General features: G+C 50.7%; 1 protein-coding gene across 2 annotated transcripts in view; it reads right to left on the minus strand.

The window, feature by feature from the left end:
• Positions 1-8,727: 8,727 nt before the first annotated feature.
• UBE3C (ubiquitin protein ligase E3C) overlaps positions 8,728-24,646 on the minus strand; it is an 83,255-nt gene continuing 67,336 nt past the window's right edge. For both annotated transcript variants that reach the window (XM_033098803.1, XM_033098804.1), the window contains exons 19-23: positions 24,257-24,469; positions 17,783-17,971; positions 17,636-17,702; positions 14,520-14,650; positions 8,728-10,203 (exon numbers count right to left, since the gene is read on the minus strand). In XM_033098803.1, coding sequence (XP_032954694.1) covers positions 10,033-10,203; positions 14,520-14,650; positions 17,636-17,702; positions 17,783-17,971; positions 24,257-24,469 — 771 coding nt within the window. In that variant the 3' untranslated portion in view covers positions 8,728-10,032. The remainder of the gene's footprint in view (positions 10,204-14,519; positions 14,651-17,635; positions 17,703-17,782; positions 17,972-24,256; positions 24,470-24,646) is intronic.

Here is a 24,646-nt window from a genome sequence, read left to right on the forward strand (position 1 = left end):
CAGGAAGAAGGGGACAGACAGGGCCAGGCAGGGCTGAGAACTCCATGCCTGGGAGACAACCTCCTGGCTTTACGCAGCAAACAGCCTCGAAATGACCGCCCGAGGGTCCAGAGCCCTGGATGCAAATCTGCATGGCCCAGAAGTGGCAGAGCAATTAAAGACGATGCCATGAGGTCACCGAGTCGGAGGCCCCACCCAGGGCAGCTGCAGCCATGATTCACCCTCCCCGAGAGCCGCAGGGTGAGTAGCTGCCAGTCAAGGACTTGCCCTGTGAGTGACAATCTGCGGGTCCCTTCCTAATATTGCCGCTGCTTGGGAACAGCTGCTGTGTGCAGGCGTTCCAGGTTTGTGTTCATGAAGACGCACCACCAGTCTGCAGGTGGGTCTTTGCATCGCCATTTTACGGAGGGGAAACTGAGGCACAGAGCAGCTGAGTAAATAGCCCTGTTCTGATCTCCTGGTGCTTTCCTGCTCCCCTCTGCCCCAACACTGTGGATGGAGCCGGACCTCCTGCCTTCAGTCCAGCCCCCGCAGGGCCAGTCCGATCCTGCCCATACAGCTCACCGGTCTCCTCCCGAATGAGGGCCACACCCCAGGACATGCACAAACATTCTGGAATGTTCTGGAACCTACAGGGGGTTTTCTATGCTTGGTCTTCCCCACTCCCACCCCACCTCCTGAGGCGGGTGCCCTGTTGTCGGATAGAAGGCTGCTTGCTGGTCTTGGCTGTTTAGGGAGCCTTAGCTGGGGCGTGAATAATGAAGAAGCCTGTGCTCTTCTCTTCCTGCACCTGTTTCGGGGGGCATGGGGGGTGCTTCTCTGCTTAGCCCTCCCAAGGCCCACAGCGACCTTGTCACCTGAGGCATCTGCACAGGAGCCAGCACAGCTGCACTCACACGGGGTCCTGGGCCCGCCTGGGTGCTCACAGCGGACAAACTCAGACCTCTTTGACCGTGGCCCTGCCTACTTGAATGGATGTGATATTGATCTCTGTAGGAAGCCACCAGGGAGCCGAGAGAGGCCCTGGGACCAGCAGCGGGGACACTGGAGGTTCTGTGCAGGGCTGTCAGCCTGGCCAGGCCCTGGATCATCCTCGGGACGCACAAGCTGAGCTCAGAGCTGGAACGACATCAGTCTGCTTGTGGATGAGCACTTCCCCTGCCTTCTGGAAGCATCCCCTCAGAAACGTAGCTATTCTGTCTGTGTTGGGCTGGGCTCCGTGAGTGGAACTCTCAGGAGGGGCGGGCCCAAGCACCTCCTGCTGAGCAGAGCCTCTCCTGGTCCCCAGCTCTGCCTCTGAGGCCATGTTGTCCTCCTGCACCCAGAGCCTCGGCTGCTGCAGGAAGCTGTCCTGCCTTCTGCTCGGGCATGGGCGGTGGGCAGCGCTCTCTCCAGTGGCTGGTGGGCAGCTCCTGCCTCCTGGTGCCCAGTGTCTCCCCCTGTCGTCCACTACCTTGGCCTTGTACCAATTAGTGTCTCCTGGAGCATTTCCACATGCAGCCCGGCAGCCACCAACCTTCAGAAACCAGCCCCAGAACTCCCAGGGAGCCCCGGGGTCTCCCAAGGGCACAGACCTTGTCCCCAAGGAGACTGTGGAGAGCCATGTCTGTGCTGTCTGTGCTCTCGAGGGTGACTCTGGGCAGCTTGCCCCCAGCCAGGAGGGGGCCCGTGAGGGCGTCTCTGTAGCAGGCCCGGGGCTCAGCACCCTAGGGAGGATGGCATGCAGCCCATCAGGTGTTGGGCTGGGCCGGTAGACCAGCCCAGGTAACTTCTGCCATCTGCTGCCCACCCCCGCCGACTGAGGTCCTCCGTGTCAGGCTGATCCCCATGCCCCCAGCCCTGGCATGACCCACAGGAGGACCCGGAGGCTGTCACATGGGCCCGAGAGGGAGGTCATCCTGGCTGCTGCCCCTGCCTATCTGTCCACCTGGATGGGTTGTGGGCTGCAGGCTGGGACCCTGGGGTCTTTGCTGCATACTCAGCTTTGGGCTCCAGAAAAAATACAGGACGCGGTGAAGTGAGAATTCCAGATAAACAACTTGGGTAAACAGGCTACCAGGTACTGTCACTGGTTGCCTGACAGTCCCGTGTCACTGGGCACGCGGCTCTTACAGCTGGTGCCTGGGCCTCAGCATGGCTGGCTGGTGCCCACACCCCGTGCAGGGCGCTTGTGTGGAAGTCCCCACCTATGGCTGGGCCCTTGGATGTGCCAGTGACATGTGGCCCAGGAGCCTGCTGCAGCGGTCTGCAGGAGCGAGCTTGTCTGTCCCAGGCCTGAGCCTCCTGTTCACAGATCTGTACGCACAGACAGCTGACTTAATGGGACTGATGGTTTTGCTAGAGACGTAAATAATTGAAACGGCATCTCCGTTTACTCGACAGATTAAATGTACTTTACTATCCCACCAGGCCTGGTCTCACGCCACCTGTGAAAACTACACGCTGCTACTGTCTGAGAGAGGGCCTCGTCCCCAGGGACGAGGACGTTTCGGGCACAGCAAGGGAGAGCTGAGACAGGGAGACCATTCACTGGGCCATCATCCATCATTCCATCTATCCATCCACCATTCATTCGTTCATTCATTCATTCATCCTTTCAGTGAAGGGAGCCCACGAGGTTCTGGCCCAGGGCAGGGCTGCTGGGCAGGAGGCTGCAGGCCCTTGGGGCTGACCGCTGTATTGTGGGGTGCCTTAACTTTGTTGGATATTCACAGCACCTCTGCCTTTCCCCACCACATGCCAGTAACTACTCTCCCTCCCTAGTTGCCACAACCAAGAATTTCTCCAGATGGTACCAGGTGTCTCCTGGGGAGACGCCCCCCAAGTCAGAACCTCTATCTGATGGGAGAGACAGGCGAGTGGACAGTGGATCGTGACACTGTGGGCTCAGTGCTCAAGACAGGTGGAGACCCTGCTGGACCCCGGGGCAGGGGGCCCTCCTCAGACTCAAGTCTCTCTCACGGGTCTATCTCGGTCACATTTCCCCACCTTGCCCCCCAGGCTTGTCGGGGCCAAATGACGAAGCTCCTCCCCAAGTGAGAGGCCCCAGGGCCTACCCGTGTCTGCAGCTTGTTGGGGGCTGGAGGTCTGGGCTCCCAACATCAGGGTGGGTCCCCCACATGAAGCAGTTCTCTGCTACCCCCGCCGCGTGTCCTGCAATTCAGCTCTGACACCTGGAGTTAGTGCAGACCCCACAGAAAGGCTCAATTCCCCCTCATCAACCGCACGGGAAGTGATGCATGTATATATACCGGCACGTACACACCGGTACCTGTGTGCGTGTGACGTGCGCGCGCGTCTGTGGAGCCCCAGCGCCCTCTGCTGGCCACATCAGGAACCGCCGCGCCTCGGGCCCAGCCCCGGCTGGCTCCCTTCCGGACACTGCAGGTTGGCAGGGAGGCCCCGAGGACAGGAGCGAGCTGCCCCAGACAGCGCGTGCCAGTCACAGGCTTTCCCCTTTCGCAGCAGGTCCCATGTGGGCCATGCTACCTGCATGTTGCAGGGCGGTCCTGACTTGTCCCTGCAGGACCCGAGCGCTCGGAACCGGTTCCAAGGTACTCGCCTTTGGGGGCTCCTACCCCTGGGCGCTGGGTAGCCGAGCGTGGGGTGAAGCATCCCTTTGGAACAGAGCCCATTATTGGGGCCCCCATTCCCAGTTCCGTTGCAGCCCTTCTTCCCTGTGAGGCTGAGTCGGGGGTCCCCGACCTGCGGCTCGGGGACACAGAGCGGATGGGGGTTCCATCCCGAGCTCGGGAGCAGGACCCTCCCCCGCAGGGCCCTCCACTCCTGGGCAGAGCGCTGTTTGCAGGGTCCCCTTACAACCCCTTGTGGCCCGGACCGCACCCCCAGCTCCTTTCTCGTCCCTGATCCCGGCGGGCCCTGCTGCCTTGTTCCCACGGTCCAGACTCCGCTTCACGTTCGACGCTGCCTCCCGCCCCTGGTGAAGCCACACAGCATCTGGACCTGCCGGGCTGCTCACCTGCCACCTTGCCAGGCCACCAACGCGCTCCCCTCCGCCCCCTGCCTGGGCTCCCACCCCGTTTCCCAGTGGAATCTGGTGAGTGGCTGTGGGTGTCGGTCCCCGCCACAGGCATGACCCAGTGGTGGGTTCCAGCAGTATTTTGTGGGACGTGACCCGACCCTGTGGCCACAGGGAATTAGCTCGACTCAGCTGAGACAGAGACCAAGGGTTAGGACTGTCCTCTCCTGGGCTCCTGGGCCAGCTGGGCACCGCGCTCAGCGGCCCGCAGCCCTGCAGAGCCCCTCTCAATGACCAGAAGCCGCCTCCTGGCCATTTCCAGCACAGCCTTCATGACTCCATCTCCTCACAAAAACCCTAGTCCTTACTGGTGGTTTGAGCCCAGCGCCCAACCAGGCCACGGTCAGGGTCAGAGATGTCTCGGACCGCTCCCCAGGCTGGTCAGCAGTGAACCAACTCCGTGGGGCTGCTGCCACGAGGCGACCGCAGGGCACTTACTTATAAGCGGTTGGTCTCCCAGACCTGAGTCCGCTTTAGCCACGGGCTGCAGACGCTGACACTGACAGTGCATGGTGGGTGTGACCGCCTCCGCCAGACACCTGCGTTGGCTCACGACTGCCTCTCGTGCTGACAGGCTCTCGTCCCGACACCCTTAAGTCACACGAGTGTCTCCCCACAGTCCTGCCCATCAAGCTGAAGGCCTGGGCCTTCCCTGGGGGACCTGGCTCCACGCCCCCTTCAGGTTCCATTTCTCAGAGCCCCTCCCCGCCCCACCCCTGCTTGCTGAAACCCCGCACATCCGTCAAGGATGCTCCCAGATGCTCCCCTCCCCCCAGGAAGCCTGAACTGGTCTTCTTGGCCAGTGCCGCCTCCTGCCCCTTGGTGCCCAGCACGCACAGAGCCACCCAGCCCTCCACTACCTAAGGCTCTAGATCCATCTACGGAATTAGAAGGATGGGGTCCACACAAGGCCTGGTCACGGATGGTGGCTGTGCCATAGGATACTCAGGAGGCTGGGCTGCCCCCAAAGGTCTTGGGAACTGGAGAAACCTGGCATCTTTGGGAACTTTCTGCCCGGTAAGAACCTCCATGCCTGTGGACTGGTCATGGGGGTGCTGCGTGCCTACGAGCCTGACCCCAGTACAAATCCTGGACGCTGGGCTCCAGGGTGGGGTCCCACCAGGACCCTGCCCCACCTTTCCCTCTGATTTTTTTTTAATTTATTGGGGTGACAATTGTTAGTGAAATGACATAGATTTCAGGTGTACAATTCTGTATTACATCACCTATAAATCCCATTGTGTGTTCACCGCCTGGAGTCAGTACCCTCTGCGGATTTATCTGCACCTTTTCACCATAACACACTGCAGCCAAGAGCAGAACCTTTCAGTCCAGAGTCCTAGTGAGTCACCGGGCCCAGGGGTGGTCTTGGGGACCCCAACAGGATGGGCAAGTGGTGAGTGTGGTCATGACCTCAGGGGGAGCGGGGAGAGGAATCCATGAGGTCCCGTCTTGATTGTGGAATCTGAGATACTCAAACATTAGGAAAACAGTTGATCTGATCTATAAAATTACAGAAATTATTTACCCTGACAGCCCGGGCTCTTCTTCATGGTGACCTTTCAAGAAGAAATATAATACTTACCGTCTGTTTGACTTCTTTTCTCCCCATCTGTAGGTTGCCTTTCCATTTTGTTGCTGGTTTCTTTGCCGTGAAGCAGCTGAAATCTTTTTATTTATGCACCCATCAGTTGATGAGTGCTGGGTTCCCCCCACCTTTGGGCTATCATCACATTGCCGCATGTCTGTGGACACGTTTTGTGTGGACACGTGCCCACTGCATGGGTATAAACCTAGAAGCGGAGCTGCTTGCTCATATGCTAACTCTGTAACATCTCAAACCTTTTTTGAAGCGTTTGGTAAAAGCCCTGCTTCTATCCTCCTGCTTCAGTCGCCACCTCATGACGAAGACACAGGCAGGACAACCCTCGTGACCAGTCACTAGCTCCTGGACGTAGCCAGGCAGAGTGCTGTCACTAAGAGAAACTGGACAGGACTTGGGCGAGTCCCAGAGGAAGTCACACAGACCTGCGACGACCCTGTCGCAGGCCTGGAACACAGACCACAGCTGGGGGAAGGAGAAAAGGCCCTCATTGGGCTTAGAGGCGCCAAACAACAGCACTGGAGAAATTACATGCCCAGTGGAGGGGCAGCACCTGGGGTGGTCTGCTCTGGGGCATCGCGGCTACGTGCAGAGGGCATCTAACCGGGCCCAGGACAGAGAGTCCAAAAGCTTATAAACGCGGTGTTCACTTTAAATTTATCTTGGTTAGCAAAACACTCCACAGATGAAGCACATCCATTCAATGAATAACTACTGAGCACCTACTGTGAGCTGCGATTTGTTCCAGGAGCTTGGTATACAGCACTTTACTGACCAAACACCTACCAGAATGACACTTACATTCCGGTGGGGGGCAGAAAAATATGAGTGAAATACTAACGTACTGGACAGAAGGAGAGCCAGAGGGGCTGTAGTTTTTAACAATGGGGTAAGGAGAGGTGACATTGAGCAAAGAAGTGCCTGAGGAAAGCAGGAAGCCAGTCCCTCCGTGCCCTGAGGCCACAGGAGGGGACAAGGAAGGAAGCAGGGGACCCAGTCAGCACGAGGGCAGGTGGCCTGGGAGGGCACCAGGTGCCGAGTCACCAGGGCTCCTGCTCTTTCAGAGACAGAGGCACCTAAAGTTCTGCCTAGAGGAGAGGGAAGGACTGCCTTAGGAGCAAGGATCTCGTCTTGCTCTGCCCCCGGGGGCGGGCGGGCCAGGCCAGGAGGCCAGCCCGGGCGGAAGTGCAGCACTAGTCGGAATGCAAAGCCACCGCTCCACAAATGACAGTGAGCTGCCGGCGGTGCAGACAGAAGATGACGGTGCCAATTAGATCACGCAGAAGTAGGCAAGCGACGGGCAGCCCACCTTGCCGCCCTCTCAGCCAGCACTGCCAAGGCCCTTCTGGAACCAGACCCGAAAGGGCAGCACACAGAGGACGACTGTCCTCTGGCCAGCTCTGCGGGGACAAAGCAGTAATGAGGTCCTGCAGGGCAGCACACTTACAGTGCAGTGCTGGTTGTAGTTGCAGTGCTATCTGCAATGTGTGACGTCAAACCACATAGGAAGGCGACTCAGACAAGTTTCTGCTGGTTATAATACGGTAAGGTCCAAAGCACCCTACGTCACAGCTTCCCGACATCCCTGGGAAGCCACCGTATGTAAGGGTCCCCTTTCACAGACACATAAGTGCCTGGGCTTAAGAGCTCACCCTCAGTTTTCTGGAAGCAGAGACCTCTGAGTGGGCCGTGGCCACCAAGGGCCCTGGGAGCCCCCCACCTGCAGCCTGCCTCGGTCCTCCCCACTCTCTTCCGACTTCCCGCCTGGACCTGCTGGTCACCTAGCCTCCCGACGTCGTCAACTCTGGCCACACCGCAGTGCTAGGAACAAGCCTTCAGAAGCCAAAAAGAGCCCAACTACACACCCCTCACTCGGGGAGAAATGTCCCCCTAAAACAAATTCTGGGGAAGGCTGCTGTCCTGTGTGGCACAGTGTGTGGCTGCTGACGGAATGCGCTCTGGCCTGGAGTGTACGTGTCAGAAAGCTGACTGCTCTCAGCCTGTGTTTTGGTCCTGGCTGTAAGAAATCCACGAAACTGCAGCTCTGCTCTCCGCTTTTAGGCTCCTAGGCCACTCGCATCATTGTGGGCCTTTAGCTCTTTGTCCTTCTCTAAAGTACGAGGCAGCTTGAACACCAAGCTGCTCCAGCTCATACCACCCTCTTCAGGAGCTGCTACCCCAGCAGGGCCCGCCTCCATCTGTGTGGCCTGTCACCAGCAGGTCCGTGTCTGGGATGTGCGACTGAGCGGACTGCAGGCTTGTGTGCCACAGAGGCTCCGCGCCACCCAGAGCCAGGCCACGCAGGAGCGCACCACACTGTGGAGTCGGCACCCTGGTGAGATAAGCTCCCCAATGAGCTTTTGCAGGACACCTAGCAAACACCTGTTTGCAGATAACAGCTTGTGAGAAATGCCTGGGATAACTTCCCCTTTAATTCAACGTTTAGGTTGGAGCGTGAAATTACCAGAAGAAAAAAGTGGAACAGAACACAGAAAAAGGCGCCACAACAGTGAGGAGGGGAGAATGTCTCTTTGGTATCATTTTTCTTAATAATGTAATGCAAGGTGACTGTCCCTCCCCGCAGAGCCCGGGCTCTCACCACCAGCCACGGGCACCCTCCCAGCACACATGGGAGGGGGCACAGCCTGCTTGGAGCTTCTAACAGTGCGTTTCAGATGACAGGATCACTGTCTAGCACATCTGACTGTCACACTGTATTCACCAATGACACCTGTGATAAAACCAGTTCACACTGAGAAGTCCTGGTTTTCCTAGGACAGAACAGAACTAACCACAATGATTTGGGGTATGACTCCAACACAACCTCGGGGAAAAAAACATTTAATGCAAATATTTAGCCATTAGAACATACAAATAAATAAGCTTAGGATAGCTGAGGAAAAAACCCCAAATAAGTGTAATTGCCCATTTCTCTTCAGTCCCAGATGTTTCCAAAATACTGATAAAAAAAAGTACAAATTAACTAACAAGAAGATATGGAACACTCGACATAAAACAACCTCAAATAAAAATAAAACCAAGGACAAACCCTAGTTATTTTATTTCTGTATATCAAGACTACAAATAGCATTTAAACACTTAATTTATTATTCAAATTAAGAAATTATACATTTTGTTTTGATAATGGTCATTGTCTTAAAAGTGTCATTCAGTTTCCCCACAGTTAAAAGTATATTGCTAGTTCTGGCCAATTCAACAGGACAGCCCCCAGAGCTCCAGTGACTGAGATGCCGGCCGTGGAAGACAGAAGTCAGACTCGAGACCTCGCGTGCCCCAGCACCAGCCGAGGTCACTGTTCTCACAGCCGCCGCGCTGAAACACTCCGTGTCCAGAGACTGAAATCACCCAGCCACACGTCAGGTCCTGATAAAGTGCCTATTACGAGAGAATTCCAACACTCCTCCCCTGGACACGAGTCGGGGACTGTCCTGTCTTCCTTCCAAGCAGCACCATTGAGGAAGCAGAGGGTGCAGACGCGTGGTGAGTTACCCCAATATCCAGGTGACCGGCCAGTCAGCCCGGGCTGCAGAGGGCAGGTGGCCCCAGGCCCGGCCACAGTGGTCTGCAGGCAAAGGCGCAGCCCGGCACTTTGGTTCAAGTGACTGGAATCGGTGCTCAGTGTCTATTCTCCCCAAGTCATCATGTATCGTAGGTCACACACATGCCACAGGAACTAGACAGAGACCCTCCCCTCCTCGAACGCCCTCCAGGCACCAAGTGGAGACAGAAATGGAACAAGAATGAAGTACCCACCTCACATACCCCCACACGCAGTAATACCCCAACCACCATGATGCAGGTCAATGGGATACCGAACACAAGCATGCTAGTCCTATGGTGGGGAAATGGCTTAAAAAGCACAACCAAATACAATCGTTCTAGCTCTCCTCCAAACCTAACCGCTTTGGGAAAAGGCAGCAGGAAGAAAACGCCTTCAGTTTTGATAATTAGGCTTGTAAACAATTCAACTGCAGGAGAAGCCAGGCCCTGGGAGTCAGCATCTGCAGCTCTCAGAGCCGACTCTGCAGGCCGAGGGCCAGGCCGAGCCCGCAGCCGCCCCCCAGCCTGGAACCCACTGGCAAAGCCAGAGCTGCATCTTTGGTTAATTTCACCGAGCTGCCACCAGTCTTCAAACTGTGCTCTTCTTGGCAAAATTACTAACTTAGCCACATGGCACATGACATTTGTCACTTTAAGTTATCTGAAAAGTGATGTCCGTCTACATAAGTGAGCACGTCTTAACAAACCATGTGAAAGATGGAGGAGGGGGTGACGGGCGGGGGCCTGGGAGAGCTTGGGGGTGCAGCCTGAGCGCTCGGAGGGGCCGCCCAGGTGCTACTCACGCAGTGGCGGGGGCGAGCCTGTGGGCTCAGCTGAGCTCGAAGCCCGCGGCGCACTCGATGGCGTAGAGCAGCTTGCTGCGCAGCAGCGCCTCGTCCGGGAACTCGGGGAGCTTCAGCAGGTTCATGCACGTGCTGGCCGTGGGGAGCCGCTCCAGGTCTGAACCGCCATGATGGATGCAGAAGGCGGGGTACAGCTCCTGCAAGAGCGGGCGCGCGCCGGCGTGAGCACAATGGCTCCGTTACGCCGAAACCCTATCCTCTGCACAAACACACCCACATGGACGCGAGACGTGCAAACGCGCCAGTGGTCTGGATGGGAGACGTTACAGCTCTTTTAGTCGGAATTCCTGACACTCAACCACAATTCCGATTTTCTATAGTGAAAACATTAATTTTGTTACAGGGAAACTACTCAAACAGTATAGGAAATAATTACCCACTCACCAGTGAAGTGGGAGCTAGAGAACCAAAGTGGAGCCATGTTCCTGTGTGACAGGGACATCTGGACCATCTATGCCACGTTACCAAGCGTGGCAGGCACACTTCTGCTGCATTTTCTTTCATCTGTGGGTGAAGCCCACAAAGTGCTGAATAAAGAGACTTATATGCTTTTTAATCAATCTTTGTACCTCTCTTTACTGTTAAAATTTAAACCTCATTTAAACGACAGGTGGCCTGTAATACAGACTACAAAACCACTGTCTTTTCTTCTATTTATAGTTTATACACTACTTGAAATATCTCATGAAAATTTAGAACAGGAACCAAAAGAGAAACAGAAACAACATCTATTATTTAGCATTCTGAGTACACTGAAGACAATAATTCTCTCAAATGCTTGAGTAAAGTAAAATAAAACCATCACATTTTTGAAATAGAAAAGGCTCTGAAGGAAGGGCCAGTGAGCACTGGGTAAATGGTCAACTGATTGGGGAAATGGAAAGCTTGAAATATATTTTGCAGTTAAATGTCACATTTTAGTGTTTCTTTCATAATGCTAATTGAATTTCCTACTTTGAGTCTTAAAAGTAAAAAAAATGAAGTTCTTTATTGAAATCTGAGTCAAGGGCACCATTTCATGTATAATTCAACAGAGTACAACGGGAATTTGCATTAATTCAGAGTGAGAAAAATCATCAATTTATTATGTGGCCTGATGGCAACTTAACAATTTTCTACAGCACTTTAATGATTTTTTTGTCTGTAACAATCACATTCATTAACCATATTAAACTTTAATTAGCTTTAGCAGATGTTATTCTTCTCCGATAATCTGGCACTAAGGAGTTTCATAACTTTTAAATTATGCATGCTGCCTGCTACTTATGGAACTTCTACTCAAAGACAGTCTCCTCTTTTAAATCTGAAGTCTGCCAGCCCTTTCAGTGTGCACGCTCAACTAACTGGAAAGCATACATATTAAGGTGATTTTTCCAAATCTGGAGTCTTAACCTGACAATTGCAAAAACATTTGAAAACTCTTAATTAGATTTCACATTGAATATATTTTAGATCATTGAAAAAAATCTAAAATAGGAAGAATGTCTCATGGCTTCCAAAAAAGTATTCTTCATGGTAGGATGATAACTCAATTGTGACGGTACAGGGCGATCAACAGGGAAGAGGAGATTTCCACTGTGACTCTACTTGGGATTTTAAAAACTAAGGTCGACCCCTCAAGTCTCCTTTCTTCCCAGCCCGGACACCCCTGCTCAGGGAAGGGCGTCCTAGGCACTTCTAGGCCCAGACAGCCTTGCCCGCCCGCCCGCTCCTCCTCTGGCTGCCCAAAGTCGGGAACCGACCCCTTCCAGCAAGACCCCTAATTTCTACTGCAGTGAACATCACTGGCTTGAACGAACTCCCCAGAAGCCGGCGGAAACCTGTGCGCTTTCCACCCAGTGTGGATGGGAGTAGGTCCTCCAAACTTCTCTTCTAGAAACAAGATGCTTCAGGTTCTTACTTTTAAGCTTGGTGGAAGATGCTAGAAGCCTTGTTGCTCATAATAAATTTTACTAATAAAATTGCCTAATGGTAAAATCTTAATGTATAAGATTTGCTATGACTGTTTATGTCACTAACCGGTAAGAATCGTTCCGCAGACCGCCGTTTAGTTACTCCCTTTATCTGTGCCATTTGCACATTTCACCTGCATTCTTCCTGAACCCCAGATCCCAGAACAGCAGCATCCCCAGACTTCACCACATGCCCAAGGAACCAAAAGCAAAGCCCTGCTGCCTCCAGGCGGGTCTGCAGCCAGTGTGTGAGGCTGTGCAGTGGACCCACGTGTGCCGGGGGCGGGGGCTGGCGCACCAGGACAGAAGCATCACCGAATCTACAAGTCGCCTGCACAGGCTGCACCCAGCCCGTCTTATTCCTTTAATATTCTGTGCCAGCTCAGCCTTCTCCCACGCGCATGCTTTCTATCCTGTGATTCTTAATGTTAACTTGTTTCTGTTTCTGGCCAACACGGTTGGTTCTGTCCGTCTTGTGCTGCACGCTTGTTTTCTCCCTCTGATATGGAGGCTAGAGAAGTGATTTTAGTTCTGCTAAGATCACTGAGCAATTCTGTTCGCTAGTAGGTTACGTTCATGTCTTTATTCCTCACTGCTCTGACACGTGACAGTCGAGATCTGCCTGCCATGGAAAACGACCTCAGCACCTGCCCTACTCCCTGCCCTAGTTCCAGTGGCATTTCCCGGGATATGGTACGACATTGCCGATGTCAGTTTTTAAAAACAGCTTAAATGAGGTGTAATTTACATACTGTGAGATCTGTCCATTTAAATGCACAGTTCTATGAATTTCGTCAACTTAGGGCATTGTGCAACCAAACCACTCCCACAATCCAGTCGGAATGTCGCCTCCCCGCAAAGACCCTGCTCCCAGCCCAGCCCTGGGCATCACTGGCCTGCTCATCTACTAACGTGCCTTCTGAAGATACCTCACACGCATGGATTGGAACGCGTGCAGTCTTTACCGCCCGCCTTGCTCTCAGCACAACGCGGGCTCACAGTGTCCACGCATGCAGGGGACAGAGGACTCGGGCTCCCTCTGATTTCTGCACCTGCCCACAGTGTGGGCACACCACTGTGTTTAGCCACTACCACCTGATGGACATCTGAGCTAGTCCCAGGTTTGGGCCGTCACGAACCATCCTGTGCGCAACGGCTGCAGGAGTGCGGTGTGAGCATGTGTCGTCATCTGTCCTGACTACTGTACATTCGGAGGAGTGGGATTGCTCCAACAACGAGGAACATTCTCAGGATAACTTGCCTGCATCCACTGAAAACGTCCACGACACAGACCAACAGGAACTGAAGAGACGTGACAGCTAATTGTGATGTGTGGCCCTGGTGTGGACCCCGCAGTGGGGACACACACTGTGTGAGGGATGCTGAGGGACAGCGGGTATGGCCTCAGTGCACCCCACGCCCTGGAGGGTGGGGTAGCAGGAGTGCTGAGCCCACTCCTGGGGTCTGAGACAGGGGGCAGGGTGAGGCTGAAGAGGCTCATTTCTAACCAGGTCTCAGGGACGTGAGGCTGCGGTCCCAGCCCACACTCTGCAAGCCGCTCGGTGAGATAACACCAGTCTCACCGTGGCCATTTGGATCATTTAACTGTGGTTACGTACGAGTATTTGTATTTTAGGAAACAGGTACAAGGAACAGGAGGTCTTCAACTTACTCTCACATGATTCAGAAAAGAAACAGAGTAAGAACACAAATGTGGCAAAAGGTTAACAATTGGCAATCCTGGGTTAAGATGTTCTTTGTTGAATTCTTGCAACTTTTCTATACAGTTTAAATAATTCCAAAGTAAAAAGTTCAGGAAAAGAATACCTCATGTTTAACTCATCTTCAAAGGTTGCTGGAGTGACCTACCTGAAGTTTCACAAGGTCATCTAACGTCACTGTATTACCAACACCACTGTATCTTTAAACTATTAATGTTGCTTTATTTTAATTTACAATGAGTAAGGGGAACACTAACTGTGCTTCGACCAATTTTAACCACTAAAAATATTAAGTCAAATTATATGAGATCAGCATTAACGATCAGAAAGGTACAAGATAAAAAGAGAGACAGCGAGCCCCCAGGAGGACACGTGTTGCAGTTCCCACCTCTCTGCTCACACACACTCTGTCCCACTCTGAGCCTGTGTTCTGCTCAGCTCGGTAGTGACAATGGCCCAAGATGGTGACAGACGGGGAGGAGGGGAACTGACGTTAGTCAGCGGGGCAGACGCAGACCATCACAGGCCATCACCACCACCGTGTGCGAGCATGACATCGCAGGTGATCCTGCACACGTAAGAGAGGACAGAAGCGGCACCTCACTGACCCCGCTACATACGTTAACGTAGCTAAACACGGAGTGAACATAACCACCGTGGTTCCAAAGCACCCCACTGTAAACCTGACTCTCCGGAAACAGTGTGTGCCATGTACTTCACGTGACCACACCTGACAGCCTGCTGCCTTTCTTCCTAGGACATGGCCCAGAAGTCGTGTACCTTAAACCCCAAGAGTGGGGGTCGGGAGCAGCTGGTGACAAACTTGAGCAGTTTCCGCTTTTCTTCATCCGTGAACCCTTCCACAACTCGCCAGAAGACTTTGATGACAGGATGGTCAGCAGAATAGCCTCCTGTGACACAATGAGCACGTTTTAGTAAAAATAAGCTACGTGCCAAAGCAGGATGGCAATAAGGCTCAGACGTACAGGCGGCCCATTCCTGTCGTGTCCGGCACGGTGACAGGCGGGGTTCATGGCTGGAAGCCACATCTAAAGAACACCTCTCGTGCTGTTCCTGGGATGAAAGCCAAGTACAGAGGTACCAGAGCACCCAAGGCCAGAATGGGGACGCCTTGCATTTACAAGGCGCCCTGGCAGGAAACAATGCTGCAAAGGGGTCTGATTTTTTAGAGCTCTGCTGGGAGTTAAAATCAACCTGTGGTGAGCAGCAGACCCTAAGTAACAGGACTTACCTGATGGTCACACATCGAAAAATGGGCGACTTGGGATTTTTATCTCTACTAGAGCTGGTTATTTTGGCAACGTGACCTCAGTGTCTAGTTTGCTTTATCACCTGTCTGTCCTGACATGAGGTACAGACCATGGCTGACAACCAACCCAGCACATGATTAGACCACTATTCTGAAGTGTAATGTCTGCTACTTACAGCTTTTCATCTACTTAAGTGCTTCCTAAAACTGAAATAATCGCTATATATTGTTCCCTCATTGTTAATATACCACAGAAATAACATCAATAAAATATCTTAAGTGCATTAATTGGCACCAAAATGAATATGATAATATTTTAAACCTATTTACTGGAATAGCTCAGATCATTAAAGGTAGAAGCTTTCAGTGTAGATAGGGTAATGCAAACATCCCAAGACAATTTCTTGGCAAAGGCGAGACCGGATTGATCCCATTTTCTTAAACTCATGACTTGGTAGTGGGGCCAATGTGACCTTAGGTATTATTTGCCTTTACAAAGACATTCAAGTTCAAGTTTAGAGCAATATGAATTAACTGTAGATGGGGGACACGCACACACTGATACACGTTTAATATGCACACGTGCAAGCGGCTTGAGTTGAGAGGGTTTGCAGCTGTCCCCACAGCCCACTTCCGCCCACCCAGACAGCCACGCCCTGGTCTGTTTCTGGAGTGTGCTCTTGCAGATGCCACCGAAGCAAAACCATACCCACGAGCTATGCGACTTCACCTCAGCCCAGCGCCAAAGACTTTTCAAAGTTACCTTGGACGAAAGGTGGGGGAACAGCGTTGAACACAGCAGGAGTCTAGGTCGGTTTCATGTTTTTAAATAACATAATTTCACCATTTAAGCCATTTGTAAGCATCCAGTTCAGAGGCATTACATATGTTCACACTGCTGTGCAGCTGTCACCGTTCTTTCCAACCAACTCTCTGCCAGCCCAACAGCAAGTCCCCACCCCCTGCCCCGCCCGGTAGCTGCTCTTCTGCTCTCAGCGTCTGGGTTCTGCTTGTCCAGGTATTTCACGTGAGTGGAATCACACAATGTATGTCCTTTAGTGTGTGTCTGGCTTATTTCATCTAACATAATGTTTTCCATATTCATCCATGTTGTAACATGTACTTGAAATTCTTTTCTTTTTAACACTTAATGTTCCCTGCATGTACAGACCACATTTTGTTTATCCTTTCATTGTAGATGGATGTTGGGTCATTTCTACTTCTTGGTTGCATGAACACAGGTACGCAAATGTCTGTTCCAGTCCCTGCTTCCAACCCCTTTGGCTATATGCCCAGGAGTACAACTGCTAGTCATGCAGCAATTCCATGTTTAGCTTTTCGGGGAGCTACCAAACCGTTTTCCATAGTGGCCATTTTACATACCCACCCGCAATGCAAGAGGGCTCCAATTTCTCCACATCTGCACCAACATGTGTTGTTTTCTGTGTGCATGTGTGTGTGTGACAGCCACCTAAAGGATGTCATGTATGCCTTGCTGTGGTTTGGATCTGCAATCTGCATTTCCCTAATGATTAGTGATATTGAGCTTACTGGTTATTTGTATATTTTCTGTGGAGAAATGTCTATTAAAGTCCTTTGCCCATTTTTGAACTGGGTTGTCTTTTTGTTGTTGAGTTTTAAGAGTTCTTTATGTATTCTGGATACCAGACCCTTATCAATTATGATTTCCAACTATTTTCTCCCATTCTACAGGTTGTCTTTTCACTTTCTTGACAATGTCTTGATGCACAAATTTTGATGAAGTATGGTTTTTCTTTCATTAGTTGTGCTTTTGATATCATATCTAAGAATTCATTGCCAAATCCAAAGGCCATGGAGCTTTATTCCTGTTTTCTCCTAAGAAGTTTATAGTTTTAGCTCTTATATATGGTTGTTGATCCATTTTGAGTTAATTTTTTATATATGGTGTGAGGTACGGGTACAGTCCCATTCTGTTGCAAAAACTCAGCTGTTCTACAGTTAACTTTTTAAATAACTGTAAACTTTTCCAGAGACTCTACCATTTTACATTCCCACTAGTCAAGAGAGTTCCAATTTCTCCGCATACTCACTCACTCCTGCTGTTGTCTATCTTTTTGATTACAGTATTTCTAGTGGGTGTGTAGTGGTATAGCATTAGGATCTAATTTCCATTTCCCTAATGATTAATGGTGTTAAATATCTGTTCATGTGCTTATTTGCTTACTGACCATTTATCTGTATCTTCTTAAGTTAAAATTTTTTTTGCTCATTTTTAAATTCAGTTGTTTGTCTATCGGAGTTGCAAGAGTCCTTTACATGTTGTAGACACAATCCACTATCAGATGTATTACTTTCAGATAGTTTTTCCCAATGTGTGGCTTGTCTTTTCATTTTCTTAATGGTCTTTTGACGCACAAAGGCTTTAATTTTGAGGAAGTCCAGTTTCCCAGTGGGCGGGGAGGGAGACGGGGCAGACGGAAAGTCAGGAGAAGGACCTTCACTGTGGGCCTCATTACACATTCTGGGTTTTGAACCCATGTAGTTAAAAATGTGCTACCTATACAAGAAAATCTATGAAAAATTACTTTGGAAACAGGCCTCCGATACCAGCTTCAGGAATAAGTAACCAGTAGTGATAACATACCTGAGTAGTTTGTAAAAGATTTCAGGTCCTCCAGACTTATGGGAACTTGTGCACCAGAAATTAACACCTGAAAAAAAGGTTCAGTTCATGAGGGTGGAGGCAGATGTGAAGCGAGCCTTTTGAGGCAGGGGCAGGCTGGCAGCAAACCTGGATCTCCTGCTGGTCGAACATCCGCAGCCACTCCAAGCTGACCACGTTGGCCAGGCCCTGCCGGAAGGCCAGGCAGTGCTGCCGGATCTGCCGGTTCAGCCTGTAGTCTGCCACCAAGTGGATGTATGCGATGCGGTTGGCGCTGGTGACAGGGATGTCCTTCCCGCCAAACTTCAGCTCCACCACCTGTGAACATGAAAACCACTGCAGGGTAAACAGTGGAAAGCACGCCCAGCACACACCCGGCACCCACTTGAATGTGCCCGAATGGGCCACAGCTCGGCATCTCACTCTGTCTAGAAGAGCACTCACCCTGCTTTCTCCGAAGTACTAAGCACTGAGGCCACGTGAAATCATGGCGCTTCCAGGAAAGAAAACCAGAAATCACAGTGGGCAAAGACGTGGACCAAATGATCAGCACGAGTCAGATGGATTCACGTTGGAGAAAACGCAGCTTAAGGGATTAAGGCTGAAGGAAAACGACGGCTCACACTGGCACACACAGCGGAGTCCATGTCTCTCTGTGTTTCCGTGGCGTTACTACCACTGTGAAGTACTTTCCTGTGACTCACAGGCATGGGGATGATCAGCGGTAACTGGCCAGTCCACGTCTGCCTATCTGGTCATCACGTGACCATGCTCAGCCCTTGCAGGGCCCGGGCCGGGTCAGAAATAAGCCCTGCGGACATGGCCAGCGTATCCGTGGGCAAGCACTGTGGTCCCAGAGGCACCTGCTGGTTCCTGCTCCTCTCTGATGTGTGGCCACACACATATTATGTCCCCTTTTGTCATTAGTAAAATAATGACATCTCCTTTGCCTACTTGGACTTGCAACTAGGTAAGCTGACAAAAACAAGCTGACTGACAAAACGCCTCGGACAACTATAAACTTGTAAGCTATGTACAGGAGTGTACTTCTGAAACTGCTGTTTACTAGTACTTAAACAGAGAGAGGCATTCGTGATGCATTCGAATGAAACTACCCAGGCCTGGGCCTAGAGAAATATGAAATAAATACATATTAAGTAAGCGCAGACCTTCCAGAGTGACTTAGTAAGGGGACTGCTGCTAGTGGGAACCGAGTGACATCCCGGAACAGGCTTCACGTACCTGCCACGCAGGTGGCAAACATTTTGGGGCTGTCAGATTGTGGACGACAGGGAAACTATTAATAGCCCCCATGTGATTTTCTTCGGAGCCCTCACTTATCCTGGTAGCTGTTCCAGTCCAAGAGTAGAAAGACTACACCGGTCCTGCTGGGTAACAGCTTCCCGGATTTTTCCCCACTTTACAGAAAGGCTATCCTAAAATCTGCTCATGAACTTCCCTTAAATCATGCTAAGTCTGATGGTTACATGGCCACCTCACGTTATGAAAATCATGCAGCTTTATCACAGTGCTTCTTTCAATTCTGCATTTCCAGATGACATCTCGCTCTCACTAATTCACGTTCTCACTGCTGAACCACGGTCTCAGAAAGGGCTCCAAACCCCAGCCCCTCTGGGGGCGCCGTGTGGTTCTCTACTGACAGGCCATCTGTCCCCTGGCCTGGCTGGTGCTGTTTCGATGTATAAAGCAGCACCCACCCCTTAAGTGGATTAACGCAGGTAACAAATGATGATGTACTTACTGTGTGATGTGGGAGACGCAGGGCCCAAGAAGCGACCAGTAAAGGACCCCAAAGCCCCCCACCTGCCTAAGCAGACAGCACTGACATTTCTAGTGTTGTTAAAGCGGTTACACTGTGGGCGTTTAAACTCCTAAACAACTACCTAGGTTTAAAATCCTGTCACACTGTCCCAGGACGTGGGTTTTCAGGGCATTCTGAAATCTTTCAACAGGAGCTACAGCAAGAGCCACGCTCCCAGCCACTTCCGAAAGTTGGCAGGTTCCAGCACCACAGAAGACAGGGGCCTCCCCTCGGGCACGGGCCTCCCCTCACACACAGACTGCGTCTATACTTCCAGCAACTTCCGCCCCTTTTGAAGACAAGGAAGTCTTCTTCGACTGGCCCAAGGTCACACAGCAAAGCAGCAACACCAGGACCGGAACCAAGGTCTCATGACTCAAGTTCAATGCTTTTCTACATAACAGATGATTATTTATGGGTCCATCTTAAACTCTGAGCATTTCCTCAAGGGAGATGTGGATATAAATTAGTAGTCTAAAATTCCACGTTCTGTTTTTAAGCCAGCTAACAAACAGCCATATTGATTACCCTGAAGAAACAAATTTGAGAGCAAAACCATTATTTTAAAAGGGAAGATTAATTAACACAACCTGCCAACATAATGAAGTATTTGCATATTACAGACCTTTAAGTCATGATATTTTATAAATTTAAAGCTGTACAGAGGACCACGTTTCTATATCCATTTCTACAGAAATCTGTAAGATTGACCCCCAAATTAGTTGCTTTACCAGTGACTTTCTTAAATTTCCCAGTTGGACTCTTTAGTATAATTATTCGTGCACATTATCATCTGTAACCTCTTTGCTCAGGGGGCATTTCTATGACTAATTGGAACATCTTCCCTGTACACTTTTCCTTTTAACAGATTCCAATATTATTGGTGGCGCTTTAATGGAACTCTTCCCCAGGCGACATCTCACTATTACCATCTATTTCTGAAAGAAAAGTGGGGAACGCTCCATTAGCAAAGCCTGCATGGTTCGTTATGACCTGACCGCCCCAGAGCCTCTACGCCGTTCTGAAATCACCACAGGTGGAGCGGGGCAGCAGCGCCGCTGTGAATGTCCGAAATTTCCTTCGGAACAAACCTCATCTTTCAAAGAACAACTGAACTTTGCACTGTTGAAGCTTCAGCTCTACGGGACAGAAGAAGAGGCTGAAACAAAAGCAACCACATAAGTTGCAACCAAATAAAACAGCTCTGTATTCCTCACTCTTACTCTATCTTACAGTGTCGATGTCTGTTCTCAAAAATGCCTAGAGATGACCAAGTGCTGGGAGCGTCGGACGCCTGAGGCAGTATCATTTCCTTTATTCCTACCTAGGATTTAATCCATACCTATTTCTGAAATAGGGAGCTTTAAAGATTAAGAAACAGACAGAAAACTGAAGTACCACAAAGATGATCATTTAAAAAACATCCAGAAAGTTTAGACACTAGCCTGTATAACCTTTGTGTGTTTTTTATTTTAGTTTTGAAGACATCATTGCCATGTAGAAACCACAGAACAGTCCTGCACTCTAGGGAGGGCGCCAGGAAAACATGCTACATATCTTAGTTTTCGTGAAGAACTCTCAGTATTACAGCACAGCACTGAGGGAGGGAGGGACAGAGAGAAGAAAACAGAAAATGAGTGTTGGAAGGATGTGGAGAAACCGACCTGCCATGCACTGCTGGTGGGGGAAAATGGTGTAGCCACTAGGAAAAGTGTGGAGGGTCCTCAAAAAGATAAACAGAACTGCCACATGAGCCAACAGTTCCACTTCATGGCATTATTCATGAGCTGAAACAACTCTGCTGTCCACTGAGAGACGAATGAATAAACCAATGTGACACATACACGCAATGGGGTATTACTCAGCCTTAAAAAGGAATACATTCTGACACAGGCTATGACGTGGATGGACCCTAAGGACTTCCTGCGCAGTGAAATGAACCAGTCACAAAAGGACAAGCAGTGTGAGTCCACTCATATGAGGGCCTAGAGTCGTCAGACTCACAGTGACAGGAAGTGGAGTGGTGGGTGTCGGGGCTGGGGAGGGGGATGGAGAGTTGGTATAATGACGTCCTGCCTGCGCCCCCCACGCCCGACTCACATAAAATCTACTTCGCTTAAGACACTCACCTACAGAACATGATTTGACAAATGAAGATTGCAGGGGAAGTCACAGCGTCTCCGAATCCTGGAACCAACTGACCCAGAGGACACCGGGCTGCTCCCAGGTACTGCCCTGACTTGGAGAAGCAAACCGCAGCTCCCTGCGACAGGAGGCCAAACGTTTTCCTGTTGCTCACTTGCCCCGCTCTGAAGTGCACCTGCTTAGCTATCTTACTCTGAGGCGCGGAAATACAACAACGAAACACTGGCTCTCCTTCTGAGTTTGCTTAGCCTTTCTAAGGCCCAAGCCCTTAAACGGTTCTCCACGACGACAGGAAGAAACCCCGACGCCTTGGCGGCCATCGAACTCCTCTCCTACACGCCCTGTGAACTTCAGCCACTTCGAAATCTGCTCACCTCCCAGTGAAGTGATCTCCTTCTCACCCATCCAGGGTCTCTCCCAGAGAGCCCTCCCGGGCCTCCGTGTCAGCTACGACTAAACTTCACATCTCATTGCACAGATCACCTCTGCCTCTCTCGTTACAACATACATGGTCTTATAGTTTAAAAAACCCTCCTATGCATAGCATAGTGGCCGGGACACAGAGCGTCACGGGTATGTCATGAATGAATGAGGAAATAAAGACGAGGCACGGTGACAAGCAGGTAACGAGATATAAAAAGGCCAAATGGCACTGATCCAAACTGTTCAATGTGTGTTTAGCATAATGAAATGTTCGTGTTTCGACCTGGCAGTAGGTTAAGGACCCCGTGGGGGTCGATGCTTTCTCAATGGTGATTCAACTATTTAATATGCAGTTAATTTCAAACTGGTGAAGCTGGGGACCTTTGAGAGCCTGGATCAGAAACCAAGTCATAACAAAAATTTGGAGCAACAATTACAAAGTTTAAAGATACCATATTTTTTGTAGTTAAAATCAACTATTAGATTCAGACAAGATTATCGATCTATGAGTACGTAAGAGTTGTAGAAGGGCAGACGGGTGGCTCAGGTGGTCAGAGCGCGAGCTCTGGGCAATGGGGCTGCCGGTTCGATTCTCACATGGGCCAGCGAGCTGCACCCTCCACAACTAGAATGAAGTCAATGAGCTACTGCTCAGCTCCCGGGTGGCCAGATGGCGCAGCTGATTGGAGCGCGTCCTCTCAACCACATGGTTGCCGGTTCGACTCCTGCAAGGGATGGTGGGCTGCGCCCCCTGCAACTAGCAATGGCAACTGGACCTGGAGCTGAGCTGCACCCTCCACAGCTAAGATTGAAAGGACAACTTGACTTGGAAAAGTCCTGGAAGTACCACTGTCCCCCAATAAAAAGTCCTGTTCTCCTTCCCCAATAAACTGTTAAAAAAAAAATTGTGTAAGAATGTGTTGGTATGTCAGTGAGTGTATGTGTATTTAAAAAAAAAAAGAATCACAGAAAAGATGCTCTCCCCTGTGAAAGAGACACACTTGTCTGAAAATCAAACATAAATTAGATAAACACAGTTGGTTACTTTAAAATCTAATAAAATGAGAGATGGTAACAAATATGACTTGGAATATCCTAGATTTGTCTGTATGCACTAAAATGAGTTTCATAAATTATGGGAACATTTGCCCATAAACGTAGACAGAACAGCATGGCAAACGCCCATGTCCCTACCACCAGCTTCAGGAAGTGTCACCTTGTGGCCACCGAGGCCATGTGTACCTCCACCTCTGCCCATCCTCATAATGGTGGCAGCAAATACCAGATGTTGTCAACCCATCGTAAATAGTTTGTGTGTTGTACGTCAATGTTCATAGCAGTGTTATTCAGAACAGCCCCGAACATCCATCAGTGGATAAAATGTGGCACATCCACACGATAGGACATCATTCAGCCAGAAAAAGAAATGAAGCACTGACACCAGCAACAGTAAGTGACGGGAGCCAGTCACAAAGGCCACGTGCTGTGAGAATCCCATTAAGTAAAACGTGCTGGCCTTGACTGGAGGTGGCAGTGACCCGCCAATGGGCACAGTCTCTCTGGGGTGACAAAATATCCTACACATAGATGTCGGTGATGGCGCACGGTTCTATGGATATACTAAACTACACTGGTGGTTTATGTGGTGTGTGACTTGTAGCTCAAGAAAGCTGTTATTTAAAAAATTAGTTTGAGTCTCTAATATACGCTTTTTAAAAATAAAGGATAAAAATATGAAGAGCAACCAGATGTACAATGAAGATCAGAAAAAACATCCTGGCAACAACCTGCATTACAGCAGCAAGGTGCAGTGAGTGGACGAGCACCGAGGGAGAGTAACTCCCCAGGGCTGCTGTTGGAACCCTAACCATGAGCGAGACAGAAAACAAGGCTTCATTAACCGTCCAGTCAGCGTGCAGGACCACCCATCACCAAGGGGGCGGAACCCATTGCCGAGGGGGTGGAGCCCATCACGGAGGGGGCAGAGCCTATCACCCACAGGGCAGAGCCGTGCTCGCCCACCTGTGAGTCTGAGGTGGGCAAAGTGTTCCAGGCCCTTCAAGTCTCCCTCTCGAACCATCAGCCACTGTGACTCTTCCAACTAAAATGTGCACAAGCTCAAACAATATAAAGTGGATGATTCTATACAGAAGGAAACACAGGTGGGTGAGCTGCCGCCTACCACGTGGACGGAAGCTGGGTGTCAGGCTTACCTGTGCCTCCCCGAGCTCATTGTTCACCACGGTGAAGTTCAGGCCCAGCTCCTCCACGTCGCCTTCATAGCTCTTGAGAAAAAGCAAATTCTTATACACTTCCGGATCTAAGGAAGCTAGGTGATGGATGTCCACGTCGGCGCTGGTTCCCAGCAACTTGGACAGGAAGAACCCAGCAAAGGGCAGCTCTACCAGCATGTTCTCGTAGAGGGCCTGAGAGGAGAGCAAGGACCAGGGTCAATCAGCATCTCACAGGCAGGCATCTTCTTCATACTTCCTGAAAGAGGCGGTGCCTGTGCAAACGGATAGCTAGCAGCCCTAAGAGAGTACACACTTTCCCTCCATAAAACGAAAGGATGGCGGGAGCTGGTATTTGGTGAGCGTTTACCA

Source organism: Rhinolophus ferrumequinum, chromosome 26 (assembly GCF_004115265.2).
Source record: "Rhinolophus ferrumequinum isolate MPI-CBG mRhiFer1 chromosome 26, mRhiFer1_v1.p, whole genome shotgun sequence".
NCBI classification, from domain to species: Eukaryota; Metazoa; Chordata; class Mammalia; order Chiroptera; family Rhinolophidae; genus Rhinolophus; species Rhinolophus ferrumequinum.